Genomic DNA, 21,390 nt, shown 5'->3' with positions numbered 1-21,390 from the left:
CAGGTCTTATGACAGATTATGATGTATTTAACTATTTAGTGAGTAGCGCCTCACAGCTATTAGGGCTTCCAATCTGTCGCTAAGGAAGGGGCAGCTGCTAAAGTAACTCCTACAAAAGACATGCTACTCCATCTGGCAAAATCAAGGTAACATGATTGAAAGAGGCTATCTACAAAGAAATCACAGGCACAAGAGAGTTTTAGACATTAAGGCAGGTTTAGTGTAGTGGATTTGTGCCAGCAATCAAACGCTTTGCAAAGACCTTGCTGCAGAAAATGTATCCTTAATCCTTAACAAATAACAGACACTGAAAGTGGAAAAACACATACACCGTCCCACACACATTAGCTGCTAATAAAATCAATTCCATAAGTAAACGGGGATAAAAATAAAAAAAGCCTTATCTCTTTGTTTTTAGATGTAATGCCCCCTTCGACAAATAATCTGTTCTTCCTTATGCCTAAGTGCTCTTTCCACAGGGAACAACAAATACAGACATGACAGTCACACCCTGATGTTTCCTGTTTGAAAAGGGAAAACAAGTGTGGGAAACAGGCACCTTTTAGGTTATCGACGCTTGAGCGCACAGATTCAATCTGATAAAGTGGTCATTTGATCTGTGGTGTGATGCTCTGGGAGGAGATCGAGGCGATGCTTCCAGTATAAATGTAGGCGTCCTGCATTGATATATTCACCAAGAGCTTGAACAGAGTATTGTAGCTTAATACTCACTACTGTCTCATCTCTCAGTCATGAAGATTGCTGTGGTGTTCCTGCTGGTGGCCGTTAGCACTTGCTATGGTAACTAACTTTTATATTACAGAGTTGTGTGTACTGCTAATTGAAGGTTCTGTGTTTTGTTGTCTGTCCATTTGTTAACTAGCACCTCCATTCACCTCTGGCTCACACAACTACTTTCAGAGTTGATTAATTAGAAATCCAAGGAAGTGGCATGATGTAAATTGAATGATGGGAATTTCAAGCACAGAATGCTAAGGGACTCCCGAGATTCCATTAAACTTTCACCAGCATAGAGCACCCCAAAAACCCTCAGCATCAATTAATGTGTGGTTCAGGCTTGCTGCCAGTGTCTAGACCTTTGGGGATGGACTGTCGAGGCTGGCACCCGAGAGAACGAGTCCCACATGCAGCAGGGATTTGGGGGAAGAGAAGGTTTACAGTTTGTGTCCTGGTCCAGGAATTACTTTCTGAGTTTCAAACAAACAGTTGAGTTTCTTGAAACCTGTGGGAAAATGGCACAGGATAATTATCAAAGAAGCATCCAGAAGGGAGACTCTGTTCGTCCGTAGTAAAGAGCTTTCTGTTTAGATGTGACTCCATGCCACCTGAAACTTTATAAATCACAGGCTAGAGGGAGAGTTATCCCAAGTGAACAGTTTTATGGTGCAACAAGGCATAGGACGGCAGGCAGGTTTTTTATACAATTCTAAGCCCGTATAGAGATTTTAAACCTAGCTCCTTGCTTTTACGCCATCAACTGGAAATAAGTGGGCGATAAAGGGCACAAGGTAAGCTGTGGAGCCAAAACCTTGATATCTGGGGTTAAAAGGTGTGTGATATCACTTATTTTACGTCTAATATTTTTGTGAGTCAATGTTCACGAAAAGGTTGCATGTGTTAATGAAGAAATGATATAGCGCTGGTCTGTAGCACTGAAAGGGCTAATAGGTGGTATATCCATGGTGAACATCACTGGCCTTCATTTTTACTCCCAGGCTTGCTATTAACTCCTGCTGGAGCAGCAATCAACACGGCCCTTGTTACACAGGATGTGGTGAAGGTGGGGCTTCCAACTGAGGTTCTAGTTCCCATTTCCAAACAAAGTCAATACTATGTTATTGACAATAAACAGGAATAATTCTGAACACATCATTGTATGTTATGGAATTAAAACAAATGAGTTGCATGTTCAGAGTTGCATTCCCCGCCAATTATCCATGTGTGTATGCAGTGCGTAATGTATCAAGTCTAAAAGTAAAGTGAGTGACTGAGTGATTGTAGAAAAAGGAAAATATATTACAGTTCACTAAACAAATGTATTTGCCTTCAGGGAATTTGCACAATACCAATAGCAGCATATTGCAGACTAAAGTCTTATGTTTTTGTTTGTATTCTAGGTTTTGTTCGCCCACATGGTGGTAATGTTCCAGTTCACCCAACCAGTGATGGTAAAGTCCGTAAAACAAACTGTCCTGTATTAGTGGTTAATAGCAACATCCTCCAAATAAATGTATGCTTTAAAGATCAAAAGCAAATCAAAATCAAATCAGAAGCAAATCTCTAGAATTATCAACAGCATTGTCACTGTAAGAAATGATAGAAACACCTCTGCGATCTCGCCGCTCATGCTTTGTGCACTTAGTACAATGTTGTCAGCTGAATGTGAAGTCTTCAATATAGTGATTTGTTGTAAAGTCATTCTTAAACCCATCAATTGGAAATAGAGAGATTTATGAATAATGTCAGAAAACAATATTTTTTTAATGGAGCATGGGAAAGTTTATAGATTTGTATGTCTGACCAATTGGCATGCTCTGTTGTATACTTTAGGCTCATTCCATTTGAACATAGCAATGTTATGGATTATATGGTAATTAGCTACTTGCCATGCTAAGTAATGTGTGGTAATTACATGTAACAAGTGGTTAGAGGTGTGTAAATGCTTCATTCTGTTCTGGATACTGAATGATGTATTGTCCTAAATGTTGTAAAGTGTATACTAATGCAGTAAATGAGAGTGTAGGTGAAAGGAAAATATATAAAGTGCATACAACACATTTAATTGACTATCCAACATTGTGGCATATTTCAAAGTGAAGTCTTACACGATTAAATTACTTTTGTAGGTTATGTGCGCCCACCTAGTGGAGGGACGGTCCCCTACACAAACTGTCTTGATAAAGTGCTGGTAAGTTTAACACTTGTTGCTGGTAGCATTACTTCGAGCAAAATGTACATTTTAAATTAGTGTATTGTGTGTTAACTAATTTGTAGCTTCTATCAGGATCCATTGCTGTGAGCATTTAAGTTCTGACCTGTCGAAAAAGATTCAGCGAGTAAGCACCTCCCCGCTAAGAGGAGAGTGTTAGTGAAGCCTACAAAGTACTATGACATTTGCTAAGAGTAAGCACAATAAATAACTTTCACTAAAACTGAGATGGCAAGTGTCCTAATGCAACCCTCGCAAGAGTGAGATTTTGATGTGCATATTAGTATTAAGTGTAAACCCTTTCAAAGTTGTAGGCAGGGCGAATTTGCAATACTGTTGTCTCACATATGCTGGCTTCTTATAGGAAATGTCAGTTTTATTTTGGGTTGTGTTAATTTTATATTAAAATACTAACAAAGGTGTAGTAGAGATATGCCACAAGGATATACACAGAGACTCTAAAGCATCATATTAAAAGACTTTGGCAGATTAACTCCATCCTCATGAATGTTATTCAGTCATTTATCATTTTGGCATCATAATGATGCATTAGTTATGATCCTTGGATTCAACATAAACATTGGAGAATATAATATGGCACTATACATCTCTTTGAGAAATCCAGATGGGACTAAGTGGCTAAACCATTATAAATAAACTACTACTACATAACTGTACTTTAATCCTCTTTTAGAAAATTGATGTGAAAAACCTTCTGGCTGCATTACAAGAACTTTTCTGCTCATACCAGAACTGCAAGGTAAAGATATTTTCTTCTCATATGCTTATTTACAGAGCATGTTGACCAGTCCAATCAATAGCTCCTCTGGGACTCCACTCAGAAGTTTCAGCATTTCCGATAACATTTCTATATATCACTGTCTCCCTGAATGAACTCTTCTTACAGAGGGACCCTTATTACATCCCATAACCTTTCTCTTTCATGGTTGTCAGTCATTTATGATAGCCCAGTCTGGAATACTTGAATGGCAATGAAAGAGCCACATCAGTGCTCACTTCCTGAGTGCGCCCTCCCACATATAGTCTCCCATCAATGTTGAATAGGAAAGGATTTCTTGCTGCCTAAGCAATTCCTCTGCCCATAATTGTCATTATCACAAGCTCATTAATTAGTGATGAATTAGGCCACTGAGTTAGTTGTCGTTCACAAAAATCTGTATGTGCATTTAAGATCACAGGCTAAATATACATCATGTTCATTCAAAGTTAGGCAACCCAAGATAAAGCAATGGAGCACCCTTATACTGGGTTCTGGTAATACTTCTTATTTGCTGCCCTATGAAATGCTACAGTGGAAGTATTATCACTTTGTAACAACACTGATTAGTATTACTATGTCTGGCACTCCTCTAGTCAAAATCTCAAAATCACCTCCCTGCTTCCAGAGGGGTAATTGTGGTATCTGTGCCATAGCACTTTCCACAAGACTACCATTCAAACTAGAATCCACACAAACCCCTTCTACTCAGTGGTACATCATTGTCCTCATATAACTCCTACCTTCCACCCCTGGTGAAGTCCCTCTTAAAGGTCCAAGTGTTACCATTGTTTTTCTTTTTAATGGTGGGCGCCCACAAGTCTGACCTAAACAGCAATCTCTGTCACTTTGTGTAAACTCAACCAAAATATGTACCATGCTGTGTCCCACAGATATTACGTTTTATCACTTTGAGTTCCATTCACCTCTGTGCAACCACTGTACCTTTGGTGTGTCCTGCAACTTACTTCGTATTTGTGTGTGCCACACACTTTATTGTTATCCACATTTTGAGCTTTGCCCCGTAACGCTGGCAATTCTTTGTGCTGTAAACCCTGCTGTGCATGATTCCAGTTTCCCTACAGTGGGGTGTCTCCCACTGTTGGAACCTGGGATGTCAGGTCACCTAGGGTAGCCTGGCCTAAGGTAAGTCACATTCACTAGAGGCACATGTGTGAAGGTTGCAAACCACCCAGCAGTAAATTAACGCAATAACACCCAAAAAGGATGCTACAGCAATGTTTGGAAAAATATGAGCTTGTTTATAAAAATATTCTTTGCTCTTCTTGTCAATTATTTAGCTTGGTTAAGACATTTCATTGCATTACATCTTACAGTAGAATTATGAATCTCTTCGCAGTTGTCAAGTTACTTCACTTTTTGGCTTTCTCGCACCACATCACATTTCCTTGTTCTTAATTAGCAATGGCTGTATTTAGTTGGACTTAACTTCAGTGGTAAAGCTAAGCACATACAAAGGATTACTTTCTAGAGTTGGCCCCTACGTAAATACAGGCGAACGTTTACAGTCCCTCAACTCCAACTTCCCACCTTCCACCTGTAAACAGGGCTATATGGCAACTCCAGTTACTTCTTGCAGTAATTTTCAAAAGTGATATACCAACCACAGCTGTTCCCCAAAGTTAAACAGGTGAAATGCCCTCAATCTCCCCCAGACATCGACTGTTGTCAAGCTCCCAATTCCTCACCAGTCTGTCTAAGTAAGGGCAGTTTAACCTTTGGACACAAGTCTTCCCCACTCCAAGCCTGGGAAGTGAAACACCACTCTCACCTGGGCCCAACCAGAATGTCGATCTACTTTTGTACTTTCCCTCCTCCTCCTCGCTTACTGTGTTAGTCAACCGGCTTCAGCTGGTGGGAGGGCTTCCGCTTCCTAAGAGGACTCTGCCACAGGAGCCCGGGACCACGCAGTCAGTGTAACCGGCAATAGGGGGTACTCCGCCCCCGTCCCCGGTCAGTCGCTCCTCCCGCCTAACTTCCTCGAGGCGCTTGCCCCACCGTCTTCTGGGACGCTTCCCCTCACCTCACCACAGCATCGGTCGAGGGAAGCACTTCTCTTCCTGTCCTGCGTGGAGTTCTCCCGCAGTCGCCGCATCTCCTCGGGGCTCCGGACACTCCCCTCGGGTCCGCCTTCAATGCGCTGGCGCCAGGGTGGAACGCTACTCTCCCACACTTCCGCGCAAAAGCGGAACTGATCCACTACGCACGGCGGCTTCCCTGAGCGTCTCCGCTGCCAACCCAGGATCAACAGAGACGAAGGCAGAGGGGGCACCCGGCAGGGGCGCGAAAGTCTCTCTCAGCACACGCTGGCTTCCTGCTTGGGTGAGGGTAAGGAGAGAGAGTTGGGAGACGGGCTGCTTGGTGGCACTATCCCCGAAGACGTCCTGAAGCAGGATTTCCCCCGCTAAGGTCCTCAAACAGCTTGAACCTACTGGTGGAGATATACCCGAGGAGGGGAGGGGGAAGTAATCGTGAGAGGGAAGGTGAGGTGGTTCGTTTGGAAAGGCTAGGGGGTACTCCCCTTCTTCTTAGCCACACACAGCAAAGTCTTTACAGAGTCTTTCTCAACTGGGCAGAGGACTGCGCTCCACAGCGCTGCAGTCTCCTTCTCCTCCTTACACCCCTTACTTTCAAACTATGGGTTGGTCAGGCGCCCAGGGTCTCCCGCAATCCAACACAGCAGGGACAAGTCAAGTAACCCAAGGGAGGAAGGGTGGTGAATCAATAGGTCAACCCTTTGACTATCCTACCCCCACCTTCAGCTACAGCCTGTCCTCCAGCTGCCTCTCTCTGGTAAGACAAAATGGCTGACCAGCATTCCGCCTTTTATAGGCTGACCCTCAGAGGTCCAGAAGGGACCAGAAGGTTCTGGAATGCCCTACTCTATCCTATGGGACAGATTCCAGGTTTGTCAGTTGGGACAGTTGGTAGCCACCATTTTGTGTCTCCAACTATATTCCTGTCAGAAAAGGCCTCTAGGCCTGAGGTGAAAAACTATGAGGGTGAAAGAACACCTATCCCCTTGACCAACACCTTGAAAAAGCTAGTGGACACAAAAATTAATAAAGGTATGAGGGGCAAAAAGGGGACAAAATAAATAATAAATTGGAGGGACTACGCAAAAAGTCAGACAGGTCTAACACCCACTTTATGTAATCTAGACTCCAGTGCCTTAGATGCTATGTGCCCTAGCAGTCAAAAACATCACTGTCTGGGCCCCTACAACTCAGTGTCTGTAACTCTATATCCCCTCTACGAGTCTGTGTTTCCTGCAACTAAGCATACAGATCAACCACTCTGTGTACTTTGCACCACAATATATACTACACTGTTTAGCATATATATCAGTATTCACAAATCTATAAAACCCTCACGTCAGTGTGAATTAGTTAGTGTACCCTGCATATCCAAGCCATCTGATGGGTGTCCCCAACATCACCATCTAAAAATCAATTTATGAATCCAATAGCAAATTTTATTATTTTTAGATAATTAATGTTAAGCTACTGGAAACCGTCCTCAGAAAGCAGAACAGATGAATAAACTCATCAAGAATTTCTGTGGGCTGTTGGCAAGATTGTCCCTATTAATTCATAACAGTAAAACATTCTGAGGGACTTGCATATAATTTAATAATACAACCATATTCACAATTATGATCTTTTTCAAGAATTTCTGCTCAAACTATATTTTGAAAAGACTCAAAAGAACCACAGGTGCTGCGATTTGTAATTGAAGGATCATTCTTTAAAGCGAGAAGCTGAACTAGGGGACCCCAAGTATCATCATCCTTTGCCAGTCACCTGAGGAGGATGTAAACCCTTCAGCACTGTATAGTACAATTGACATCTCTGTGGCATGTGACATAAGAAGCTGTATGAGGGGACTGCAAGCCCCATCATCCCTTGTGAATCCCCTGAGGAGGAGGTGGGCCCTCCAGTGTTAAATAGTTCCAGAGACATCCCCGCAGTGCGGGCCATGCCCTGGTTGCACCCATGCAAAGCCAGGGCCAAGTGCATGCCTATCCGCTCCTGTCAAAGACAGGATAAGGCAGGGCAAGACCACCTCCCTTGGATGTGCTATTACAACTACTTAACAATGGATTATATTCGCTTGATAAGGTACTGTTTGATTTACCCACCTTTCAAATAACATCCCGTAAGACTATATAATTGAATATATTTTATTCAAACTAGTATTGGTTCCTTTCCCCTGAATCTGATTTTCTTGGCCCAGTTTCTGCGATTGTGACAGTAACTGGTTCTGCTGCTATGGTAAAAAGCAAAGCGGCCTCCAGCCCTCAAGATCTTGAGAGCAGGAAAAATACAATGAAATACACTGCATACAATTGTACAGTGTAGGATATGCATATTTTAATCGAGGAGCCAGAATGTATGTTAAATAAGATATGGATAATGGAAGTGAAACCAAGAATGTTGACAAAAATATTTGAGGAGAAGAGAGTCCTCATAGCACTTCTATCACCACAACCAAAAATCCCACTGACAAATGATTCCAACCAGGCTCCTGAGGACCCAAAAGACAATTTAGTCAGATCTGGAGGCTCTACATCTCTAACTCCACACATTGTTTGTTATAACATGTTTTCGCCCTTAGAGAATGAGCAGTGCAAAACCCTGAAATCGCAGGGGAAATGGGAGAGGATGTGTGTTCTGTGGCATTTTAGGATTTAGCTCCATCTCAAAACTTCATACTCTTGACCCCCATGGAGTTTGGAGAACTTGGCATGCCTTTAACAATGAAGAGCCAAGACTACTTGAAAAAAAAAACGGTGATGTTGATTGATGTATTTCATAGTCAGATCCCAGGCTTACCACTGATTACCCCATCCACAGTTGATACCAGTAGTAGTAGTGAACACCTTAATACTTCTGTGCCTGGTACAGGTAGAGTTTTAAATAGCTAGAGGAAAATGAAGACTGACAAAGCTAGCACAAAAGAATATTTGTTTTATACAAATGAGTGAGAAGTGGACACCATTGATCACACACCCTATACTTGAATTAGAGGCACACCAAGATAAGTTTCTGGTGATGGTATGGTAATGGTAGAACTACATCACATAATTATAATCCCTCAAAAAGTGTACGTAAACCAATAACTACATTATACACTTATAAACCTCAAGAAATGGCCCATCAACCCTTCAGACTCAAATTTGTATGCATTGATAATAAAAGGAGCTTGAGGGATGTTATCAATTTTACTTGTGATTTAACTCTCCTCATTAGGATCCCAGCAAGTAGAGCTAGCAATTACTTGGTTGTCAACACAGAATCACCTACTTATGGTATCCCATCTGAGAGTGAGATCTATATGATTAGGGTCCTTAAGCAAGTTGCATTGGAGAACAAGGTTGTTCACTGCATACAAAATGTTCACCATTACAATTCGGTCTCTTATTCAGACATAATTGGTGTGAAATGCTATCCACACACTAGTGGAGTTTTGTAAATCCTAGTTTAGCTAAGGGAATAGTCAAGTGTGGCACAAGGACCAATTCTCCAATTTAAAATGGCCACACTATGGGGCATATTAGCAAGAACCTCCTTAAAAGGGCTTGCCTATATGCTTTATATAATTCCAATACAAGCCCAGGTTAGATATGCAGGACATCTAATCTGGGCTGCCATTGGAATTCTAATATGCATATTAGCAAGCCCATTATCGCCATTTTAGCGTCGGTTTCCTGCCTCTAAAACGGCGATAATTTTTACGAGGTTCTTGATAATATGCCCCTATGTAATTTGTAATTTGTAATTTGTAACTGGGTTTTGTATCACGCCAACTCACCGACAGGTCTCAAAGCGCTACTGACCAAGTACAGCAACAAGAAACAAGATGAGAGTATAGAAGTGTCTGAAGCTAGTAACCGACTACTGAGATGTAAATGCGTCTTTGAAGAGTAAAGTCTTCAGGGACTTCCTGAAGTGGAGAAGGTTGGATTCTCTGCGAAGCGCCTCCGGTAGCTTATTCCAGATGATCGGAGCCTGAACTGAAAAGGATCTGCCTCCTTTTGTTGCCAGCTTAAAGCGTGGGCAGGATAGCAAAAAAGAGCCGGACGATCGCAGGGCGCGCTTAGGTTCATATATTTCAAGCCTATCTTTTATATAGGCTGGCGCCTGTCCGTGGATTGCTTTGTGGCAGATGCACATACTCTTGAATTCGACTCTTTTACTATAGGCAACCAATGTAGCCTATAGAGCAAAGGGGAGGCATGAGTACGCCTCGGCACTCCAAATATCAAGCGCGCTGCGTCATTCAGAATGACCTGAAGACGGTTGGATGAATTTTTTGGGAGGCCAAGGTATAACTCATTGCCGTAGTCGATTCTAGACACTATATGTCTTATAAACACCCAAAAGCGACAAACTCCCAGCTCAAAGAATCCTTTGAAACCCTCATGTGCAACTGCTGACACCCTATAAAAGGGTTCAGGAGGATCATATTAACTCAACAGGAGGGGTATTACCACACTTAATAATGTCTATCTCAAATGCATTTGTATGCACTATTAATGATTTATTTTAGGTAAACCAATCCTGAGACTCAAAAACGCAAAAGCGATAGCTCATAAATGGGTATCTCCAAGCTTATGACCGCCCAAGTATCAGCAGTACTCCCTTTGTCCAGTCTAGTGTTAGCTACAATGTTATTGTCAATACTACACTTGAAAATAAGGTGAGCAGATTAAAATCCATAGATTGTAGGAACGCCAACGCCCATTAAATGTGTAAAACCTAGAAAGATCACTATAATAAGCTCAAAATCAAAACAGTAATATAGGGATTGAGGTAATTTTATAGATAGCTTTGATTTCTGTTTATTCCAGGAACCAGGGGCTACTGCTGCTTAGTATTTGAGTAGGAATTTATATAAGGCACCCATACATCATGCTCAGTGCAAAAAAGATCAGCTAGAATTTTATCCAAGCCTGGGACCTTCCCGATTTTCCCTGCAGTTATAGAAGATTGAGCTGTAGAAGTTTCCAAGTTGTGGACAAAAATTCAAGTGCAGGCCAGGCTTCTGGTGATTTGAGCATTTGTCTGAGAACTTCATTGCCTTGTGGTACTGAGCAAATTCCCACTGGCTCTTTAGACACACTAGGATTAAACTTAATTACTTTAAATAATGTGAAACCTGTTTTAGTAATCAATATCTACTGTAGATGTATCAAGCCTTTATGCTGGTTTGATAGCTTTCTAACCTCTTACAGCAAAGATTCTCTTATAATCATTGGGGGACACTTTAATACAGCATTTGAACCCTCTGGGCTGGTAACAGATTTAGCATAGGATGAAGATGCCTATTGCAGCATCCTGGAATTACCTGCACCCCTGAAGATACAATTCACCAAATTAGCCCAGCAACTAGGTGTCATCGTGTAATTATACTGTCTACAGGCTTACAATGGTCATTGCCCCTCGGAGATTGTTGCAGCACCAACTTTTAAGAAAGAAACATATAGTAGCTTTATTGATTATTTAGTTCTTGATTATTACAAGAAATGATCATTATGATAGTTGTTCCATTCCTGAGTCCTCCATTTAACTGGATCCTTGATTGAAGATTTATCAGCCACTGGGAAAGCTGGAGGCAACAAACTAGTTATCACCAATAAGAGAGGCAATGAAAGCGGGGAAGATTGTTGGAACCCCAACGCCCATTAAATCATTAAATGAAACCATTATTCCTGTATTGGATTTTGTAATGATCATTTAGATTGCCCCTCGTACTAGTGTAGGCACACAATACATTATTTACTAACATTAAAGAACTTTTTGAAAGACATCAAAGCGAGTACAAGTCTGCCTAGAGAACAGAAGTGATTTAATCGTGACTATCAGACAGGAAAGAGTCTGCTGATTGCTGCTATGAGGCAGGGGACAGAGATAAAATACGAACTAACAAGAAAAGCTTACAAAAAACTCACGAAGACCAGTGTTTACCTGTGAAACACATAAATGTACTAAAAGCAGCAAAACCTAAATATTTTAAAGTATTTCCAGAACCAGAATCAGAATTAACTTAATTTGGGCGCAATTTTTACCAGTAAAAGCATAAAAAATATGACAATTAAAACATAAAATATAAAAATAAAATAGTATATCTGCACATAAAAGCAAATGCAGAAAGTAAGTCCAAATTAGCAGTAGATTAGGAGAGCATAGTGCCATGGGCGTTTACAGCATATTTCAGAAAGGAGCCAATATACAGGGTGGCTTCTTCATCGAATAATTGCAGTAAACAAAAATATACGCTGCCCTACAGTGCCTAATGTTATAAAAACGATTCAGAAAAGGGGGTGGTGATGAACAGAGTGTCTGAATTAAGCAGACCACTCTTACCCAGTCCAAAGATCAGGGCTTGATCCATCACCGTTATTTATCTCACTGCACCATCCCAGCTCAGAACCTGGCTATATGCAAATCAGTCTGTCCCTGGCCCAGTGCATCATGGGAACAGGGCAGACTAAACTACCAAGCCAATTCTTCACCAGAAAGGAGACAAGCTACCGGGGACCGGTTTCTGGCATTTCAGCCGTCTTCGGCCCGGCTTGCTTGAATCCTGATGGTGTAGTGAGAAAGGGACTCATGTCTGAGTATACCCTGCCACACCTATAGTGGCCAAAAACGATTCAGAATAGGGGGTGGTGATGAACAGAGTGTCTGAATTAAGCAGACCACTCTTACCCAGTCCAAAGATCAAGGCTTGATCCATCACCGTTATTTATCTCACTGCACCATCCCAGCTCAGAACCTGGCTATATGCAAATCAGTCTGTTCCTGGCCCAGTGCATCATGGGAACAGGGCAGACTAAACTACCATGCCAATTCTTCACCAGAAAGGAGATAAGCTACCGGGGACTGGTTTCTGGCATTTCAGCCGTCTTCAGCCCGGCTTGCTTGAATCCTGATGGTGCAGTGAGAAAGGGACTCATGTCTGAGTATACCCTGCCACACCTATAGTGGCCAAAAACGATTCAGAAAAGGGGGTGGTGATGAACAGAGTGTCTGAATTAAGCAGACCACTCTTACCCAGTCCAAAGATCAGGGCTTGATCCATCACCGTTATTTATCTCACTGCACCATCCCAGCTCAGAACCTGGCTATATGCAAATTAGTCTGTCCCTGGCCCAGTGCATCATGGGAACAGGGCAGACTAAACTACCAAGCCAATTCTTCACCAGAAAGGAGACAAGCTACCGGGGACCGGTTTCTGGCATTTCAGCCGTCTTCGGCCCGGCTTGCTTGAATCCTGATGTTGCAGTGAGAAAGGGACTCATGTCTGAGTATACCCTGCCACACCTATAGTGGCCAAAAACGATTCAGAAAAGGGGGTGGTGATGAACAGAGTGTCTGAATTAAGCAGACCACTCTTACCCAGTCCAAAGATCAGGGCTTGATCCATCACCGTTATTTATCTCACTGCACCATCCCAGCTCAGAACCTGGCTATATGCAAATCAGTCTGTCCCTGGCCCAGTGCATCATGGGAACAGGGCAGACTAAACTACCAAGCCAATTCTTCACCAGAAAGGAGACAAGCTACCGGGGACCGGTTTCTGGCATTTCAGCCGTCTTCGGCCCGGCTTGCTTGAATCCTGATGTTGCAGTGAGAAAGGGACTCATGTCTGAGTATACCCTGCCACACCTATAGTGGCCAAAAACGATTCAGAAAAGGGGGTGGTGATGAACAGAGTGTCTGAATTAAGCAGACCACTCTTACCCAGTCCAAAGATCAGGGCTTGATCCATCACCGTTATTTATCTCACTGCACCATCCCAGCTCAGAACCTGGCTATATGCAAATCAGTCTGTCCCTGGCCCAGTGCATCATGGGAACAGGGCAGACTAAACTACCAAGCCAATTCTTCACCAGAAAGGAGACAAGCTACCGGGGACCGGTTTCTGGCATTTCAGCCGTCTTCGGCCCGGCTTGCTTGAATCCTGATGGTACAGTGAGAAAGGGACTCATGTCTGAGTATACCCTGCCACACCTATAGTGGCCAAAAACGATTCAGAAAAGGGGGTGGGGATGAACAGAGTGTCTGAATTAAGCATACCACTCTTACCCAGTCCAAAGATCAGGGCTTGATCCATCACCGTTATTTATCTCACTGCATTATCCCAGCTCAGAACCTGGCTATATGCAAATCAGTCTGTCCCTGGCCCAGTGCATCATAGGAACAGGGCAGACTAAACTACCAAGCCAATTCTTCACCAGAAAAGAGACAAGCTACCAGGGACCGGTTTCTGGCATTTCAGCTGTCTTCGGCCCGGCTTGCTGGAATCCTGATGGTGCAGTGAGAAAGGGACTCATGTCTGAGTATACCCTGCCACACCTATAGTGGCCAAAAACGATTCAGAAAAGGGGGTGGTGATGAACAGAGTGTCTGAATTAAGCAGACCACTCTTACCCAGTCCAAAGATCAGGGTTTGATCCATCACCGTTATTTATCTCACTGCACCATCCCAGCTCAGAACCTGGCTATATGCAAATCAGTCTGTCCCTGGCCCAGTGCATCATGGGAACAGGGCAGACTAAACTACCAAGCAATTCTTCACCAGAAAGGAGACAAGCTACCGGGGACCGGTTTCTGGCATTTCAGCCGTCTTCGGCCCGGCTTGCTTGAATCCTGATGGTGCAGTGAGAAAGAGACTCATGTCTGCCCTGTTCCCATGATGCACTGGGCCAGGGTCAGACTAATTTGCATATAGCCAAGTTCTGAGCTGGGATGGTGCATTAAGCTAAAAAACGGTGATGGATCAAGCCCTGATCTTTGGACTGGGTAAGAGTGGTCTGCTTAATTCAGACACTCTGTTCATCACCACCCCCTTTTCTGAATCATTAATGTTATAAAAAAATTTTTTTAAGTGGAATTAAGAACAATATTCTATATCTTTCATAAAACTTGCAAAAAAACTATAAGGTGCATTATTGCTTGTCTTGAATTCCCATCCCATAGGCATGGACTGATATCTAGATTTTGCTTAAAGCTTAGGGGGAACACAACGCATACTTAGCAGTATCAACTCATAGGTGAAAAAGTAATTAACATTTCCAGTGCCCATGTGCTTGCCACAAGAAATCAGTAGGGCAGTTAAACACATTCAGGCCACAAAATGTGCCTTCCTCGCCATGCTGTTGAAGCGCCTTGTAGTCTCAGAGTTATAAATTGCTTGTAAGACATGTTTTTTGTTAAGGGCATTACAGATACTCAGCTTTTCCAAGGCACTCTGCATACCAATTTTAGAGTATTTCGATTTGACAAACGCCAACCGTGGTATTCGAAGGCCGTTATCAATTCAATTCAATATAACTTTATTCGGTTATTATTTTAAAAAAAAATAACCATAAAAGTACAATTAGTATATCACAATTTAAAAATTTGTAGAAATATAAAAACAATCATGGTACATTAAAAATAAACAGATTAAATGTCATACATGAATTGATTTCCGTGATCTAAAAACATTTTTTAACAACGCAGAGACAGATGCTACAGTTAATATGTTATCTAATTTCTGAATGGCTAAAAATGCAGGACGACCTTGCCTAAGTTCCATACTCTTCAATATTGGTACAATCCATCTTGTCCTAGGAATAATATAACATTTACAGAATAACATGATATGCATATCCGATTGGCTGGACAAGTCGTCACATGGACATTTGCAAAGTTGTCGTGTCCAGTCATTCATCTTGGGAAAACTTAAGAATTTAACTAAAATATTTAACCGAAACCGTGTGAAAAGAAACCTTTCAAAATCACTCATGTGTAGCTTAACATACGGTTGAATATTAAAAGTAGTCATTGTTAGGTGGTGAGCCACCACAGTAAGTCATTTCGATATTAGTTCTATAATCTCCCAAATGGGTATACAAAGATTTTTAAGTTCTTTCCTGGAGACATGACACATCGATGAGGGATCACTATTGTATTCTTGGTGGCCTATTTGTGCGAGGAACGTCTTTACATAATTTAACCATCCTATCTTGCTAACATTACCAAGGCTCATCACACCGTTCAATATAAAACGGTAAAAAAACACTCATCCTCAGTAGTCCATACCCTGTGCCACAGAAGAACCGGTTGTACCTTGATAACATCTTCTAGGTATGGTTGTCCTAGTTCAGCATGGCAGATAAACGTGGAAACACTATCCGGGACTGCTAAAAGGTATTTCATAAAACCATTTTCTGCCACCTGTAGTGATCTCACGTTTGCATAGCCCCATATTCCTGCACCATAAATTGCAATTGCTACACAAGTTGCTCTATAAATGCATAAAAGTTCCCCAATCGGTCGTCTGCCCATTTTTCTACTAAAATTGGTCAGGGCCATTATGATTTACAAAACAACAACCTTCTTGATTTTATCGCGTTATTCCATGAGCCGGACTGATCGAACAGTATTCCCAAATGGGGAAAAGTGGGGGTAAAATCCAGTGGTTTCGAAATATTGTACATCACTTTTTTCTTTTTATCTGCACCAGACCCGCAATTCATAAAGAACGTTTTCATACAATTATTTCTCAAATCCAAATTTGTCATGAATTGGGAGAAAGATGTAACCATCCTTTGCATGGCCACGGGCGTTCGGGCCATCAAGACCGTGTCATCCACATATAGGAGTGCCAGGACAGATCTATTAGCTATCATGGGCATGTCCCAGCACTCCTGCAACAATGTTCTTTCTAGGTTGGTAATATAGATAGTAAACAAGAAGGGGGCAAGAACGCATCCTTGCCGCACTCCTCTTGAAATACTAAAAGGCCTAGTGCGCTCTCCATTCTTACCAGATGTAACTTTGGCTCATGCCCCCGAATAAAGATCCCTGAGGAAAATAATTATGTTTTCATCTACCCCTAATTTTCCTAAAATCAACCATAGCTTGCTGTGGGTGACGCAATCAAAGGTTGACGTTAAGTCAACAAAGGTTAAAAATGTGCGACCTCCCTTGGCTGTATTATATTTTTCTAAAAGAATATGCAAGTTAAGACCCTGGTCAATGGTGCCAAGGGCCTTCCTAAATCCATATTGAAGATCACTAATTAACGAATGTTCTCCAGCCCATGATTGAAATCGATTTAAAATCATGCGACCGATAATCTTAATTGTTAAATCTAGTAATGATATAGGGCAATAGCACGAGCAACTTGTTCTATCTCCCTTTTTAAATATGGGTACAATAATAGACTCATACCATGACGGTAACAATCCGGTCGAACAGCATGCATTAAACAATTGTGTAACGAGTGGGCCCCATAGAGCCACGTTGTTTTTGAACAAGCCAACCGGCACACCGTCCGGGCCCGGAGCCTTTCCTCCCATACTAGCTTTAGTACTAGGTAATACCCAGATCCACTCTCTTAAACGTACGTGAGGGCTCCTCGTCCACTACACTCTCAGTTTGTACCTGCTCTGATGTCATTGAGGCACTATATAAGTCTGCGTAATGTGATACCCATTCACTCTCTAATATAGCTATCTCTACACTTGCTTTTACTTTATCATTTAAAAAAGGAGCAATAACTACTTCCCAGAAAGCTACAGTATCTTTTTTCAAAGAAGCCTCACACAAAGAATCCCATGCTTCCTTTTTCAGTGCATCCTTTCTTTTTTTCAGGATCATCTTATAGATCTTTCTCAAATCCCTTATTAAAGGCTGATCTTTATCATGGGCATTTAGGGCACGCTTAAGATTAGAATAAGCCTTAGTGCAAGCTGTCGAACCAACCTACTGTATTTTCTCTAAGGTTATTCGTTTCTACCCACAGACTTGTTTTAATATGTGAGGAAATTACTGCAAAGTTTTTAATAATTACAGAACTGTCTGAATTTTCATCCAGACAAACACCGATACTGAATTTGCATTTCTTTACTAGATTATAGAGAAAATCTTCTGGGATGACCTTTGTCCATTTTAGGGAATACCCATTTTGTCTATTCAAGACAATATTATCCATAAGCTTCCTTGGTGAACTATTTTATTGGGTTCTTGATGAGATGTTATAATTTTGACACTTAGAGGAAAATGATCGCTTAGAGCATTATCCAGGGTATTAAAATTCTTGACTTGTCCACTATATCTAGCAGATATCAATATATAATCAATTATTAAAAAAACACCTCTGCCATTGAATGTGGGACATAAAGGAACCTCTGGTTGACAAATTCTATTAGCAAAGCCCAAGTCACAGGTAAAAATTATTTCATTCACAAGATCCTTGCATACAGTGTGTTCAAAGTGCTTTAGACTGGTCTCTTTGTCCAGAATTATACCGCATGTCCCTAGCTCCCCTCTTTTACATAATGAACATTTAAAATCCCCTCCCCAAATAGCAAGAACCTCCTTAGTTTTCCAACCTAGCAAACTTTTAACCACATGGCTGCTAGGCGTTTTCCCGTCCTGCGCTGAAAAAAAAAAATGACCATTAATCATGACGAGCTGGCCTTGTCATCCGCGCACGGCAGGTAAGCGCCATGACGAGCCCAGCTCGTCATTAGCTTCGAAGGGGTTAACATCTATCCTCAATGCTTTCAGTATGTATTCCATTACCTCCGAGGGAGCATTATTGTAAAAATTTACAATGATCAAACAGAACACTTTATCAATATGTATCTTGATGGTATGATAATATCTATAGTTAGGGGGCATCTCTATTTTCTCACATCTAAGAAGATTTGATATGTAAGTACAGAGCCCCCCTTTAGCCCTACCATATGTTGAGCCTATCGCTGGTGTAAATAATGTTTTAAAACCACACAGATGATGGGCCTCTTTAGCCCAGATTTCTTGTACACTCAATATGTCATACTCATTTACAAGATCAATCCAAATTTGATTAGACACCTTTGATTTTTGGCCTGCCACATTCCAAAACATGATTGACTATTCCAACTTTTTCGTTGTACCATCTACCGGGCCAATGCAACCAAAATTTTCACTAATACTGATGTTATTTTCAGTTGTAAGATTGGCTACTGTGCCTTGTTCGTCCATTACTCCAAACTCTTCAATATTAGGTACCCCAGATCTCACACAAGGATCTAATTGAGAAAAATTTACTCCATCTAGGGGATCACCATTTAGATGTTTTACATTTGGTAAATTTAGCGTCACATTAACATTAGGGTTCCTGGGACTCAGTCAATCTACTCCTTCAAGCCCATAAAGAATGTCAAAAGATTATTAAATGTCAGGATGTTAAATTGGTTTTTATGCATGATCATGGAACCTCCTCATTGTACCCCAGATGGATACAAGTTTGATGGCACACTAAAGGAGGGAGGCTGAAAATAACTTAAATCAAAAGTTTGTATTCCACTTACCCCTCTTCGGTGGTGCTAGTCATGAATGTGATGAACCAACCGTCTATCCCTAAAATTAACAATGATATAATAACCAGCTAGGCCCTTTGATCCATGGCCCACCCAACTTACTCTTCATGCATACAATATCTCACTATGTATGTGAGAAGGGAGGGGTCCATTGTTGTTTAGCCAAAAGTTTACCTTATGTTTTAATTCAGAATAAGTTTCTATTTTATCATTGTCCAACTCAGGAACCCCAGTCAGAACAAAAACATAAGGAAAGGAGTCTGGTGGTAAATTAATGCGCAAATGAGTGTGCTTTGTTTTTACAGGATTTGTTGTTTCCTTAACTACACATGTTGATTTTTGGTCCTGTCCCAGAACCCGGGATCCCATTTCCAGCCCCCCTCCCCCTTGCCCTTGACATCCCTCTCTTCCTTGTGTCAATGTCCCACTTTGGGCACTTATGCCAACATGGCTAGTTCCACGTGACAATAAGGAAGGTGTATTAGATGCAGTTGGAATGTGCAATGAGGGAATTATGGTTGTAGGTTCTCGTGTTATGTTACTTTCCACAACACTTGACTTGGGTATACTCTTTACAGATTTTTTCAGGGTATCAAAATTTACCGTGGTTAGCTATTCAAATTTACCCAAACTTTTGCTAATCATTTTCAGCCACTCTAATAAGGGTAACATTAAAGACTTAGGGCCAGATGTAGGAAGGCTATTACCCGTCGAAAACTGCCGAAATCGGCTGTTACCGACCGGTAATAGCCTTTTCTGATGTAGGTGGCAAATTTACCGATTTGGTAAATAATGAATCGGTGTTTACCGATTAGGTATTTACTGAATCAACATTTACCCATTCCGTATTTACCTAATCGGTCAATGACATGTAGGAAGCACTTTAAAGAGTGCTTCTGTGCTTTAAGGATTAATTATTTACCACCAACTATTAGTTGGTGGTAAATAACGAATCCCTCTGTAAATGCAAATCTGTGCATTGACACCTGTGCCATGTGACAGACATCGATGCCCTTAGGGCATGTATGTGTGACACATGTGCACACAAGCACTATATAGGGGTGCAACAGGGTGTCAAAGTGCCACACTGCCACCCTTGACTCTTTCCCTATTTTACCGAATCGGCAATTACCGATTCGGTAATTGACATTCATTCCAATGGGCCTTCAGGCCCATAGGAATGAATGGCAATTACTGAATCGTAATGATTCGGTAATCTTTACCGAATTATTACCTACACAGCATTTACAGATTCTAAAATACGAATCGGTTAAATTAGGTATTTTAGAATCGGCAAATCCTATTTACCTACATCTAGCCCTTTATCAGTTGTTCTATTTCCTCCATAAGTCCCTCAACAATTTGGGCCGAAGGCAGGGAAAGATCAATCGACTCCATCGGCAAAGCCCTTGATGGGGGATTAGATGTTGGTGAGAGTGCAATAACTGATGGAGCAGAGATCTCAGCTTCACCATTCTTAGTTACTCTAGACATTTTCGTTATCTTTGGACATCTACCCTTATGAGTACCCCCTCCATGCTTTCTCTTAGCAGTGGGTCCTGATGCTTGTTTTAATGGTTGGGAGTTAGAGTTAGGTTTCGATGTAGACCTTGTAGGTAAGCCTAAAGCTGTTTTATTAAATGTATCATCCAAAACAGAATCATTAATTAAAGCAGAAGGGCTCCGGTCTCTTATCTCAAGTCGGGTTGGCAACCCCTGTAGCTGATGGTCATTGCCTTCTCCCGCAATAGTGTGGTTAAAGTTAGTATGCATTAGTTGATCTGGATGTTCTGGCGAGATTACTGACATTAAACCGCCTAGTGATGATCGTTTGTACATAGGGTCCAATAAGAGGCGACGTTCAGTCAAGGCTATCTCATGAACTAATACTGATGTGGCCCTAGTTAGAAACTGGTTCAATGACCCAGCAACACTCCCGCCCGTCACTGCTTTCTTCCCTTTCCCTGCACGATCTGCCATTATTCCTGCTTGCTTGGCTATATAACGTAACCGAACTTTCCTATGCCACGAAATACAACAGATTTCAAATCAAAGCTAATAATGTCCTTACGATGGTAACGTTGTTTGAGGGGTGGGCCAGCCCAGCCTCCTTCAGTCTCAGACGGGCCCACCCTTGGCCCGGTGCCCGTTCCGCGCCGCGGGGATGATGTTACACTTAAATAGCCAACGGACAATGCAACGCAGGTGTAGCGTGTCCTGTGGCCCCCTGGGACCTGGAGTCCCTCCGCAGTTCGTGGTTCAATCCTCACAGGC

At 41.9% G+C, this 21,390-nt stretch overlaps 1 protein-coding gene across 1 annotated transcript in view; it reads left to right on the top strand.

Moving 5' to 3' along the window:
- Positions 1-693: 693 nt before the first annotated feature.
- Positions 694-21,390, top strand: part of LOC147688971 (uncharacterized) — a 55,890-nt gene continuing 35,193 nt past the window's right edge. The window contains exons 1-4 of the mRNA XM_086939991.1: positions 694-801; positions 2,139-2,189; positions 2,868-2,929; positions 3,645-3,710. Coding sequence (XP_086796117.1) covers positions 753-801; positions 2,139-2,189; positions 2,868-2,929; positions 3,645-3,710 — 228 coding nt within the window. The 5' untranslated portion in view covers positions 694-752. The remainder of the gene's footprint in view (positions 802-2,138; positions 2,190-2,867; positions 2,930-3,644; positions 3,711-21,390) is intronic.

Source organism: Lissotriton vulgaris, chromosome 10, assembly GCF_964263255.1.
Source record: "Lissotriton vulgaris chromosome 10, aLisVul1.2, whole genome shotgun sequence".
In the NCBI taxonomy this organism is placed as follows: domain Eukaryota; kingdom Metazoa; phylum Chordata; class Amphibia; order Caudata; family Salamandridae; genus Lissotriton; species Lissotriton vulgaris.
Note: the sequence above shows the minus strand (reverse complement) of the source record. Positions and strands in the feature narration are given on the sequence as shown.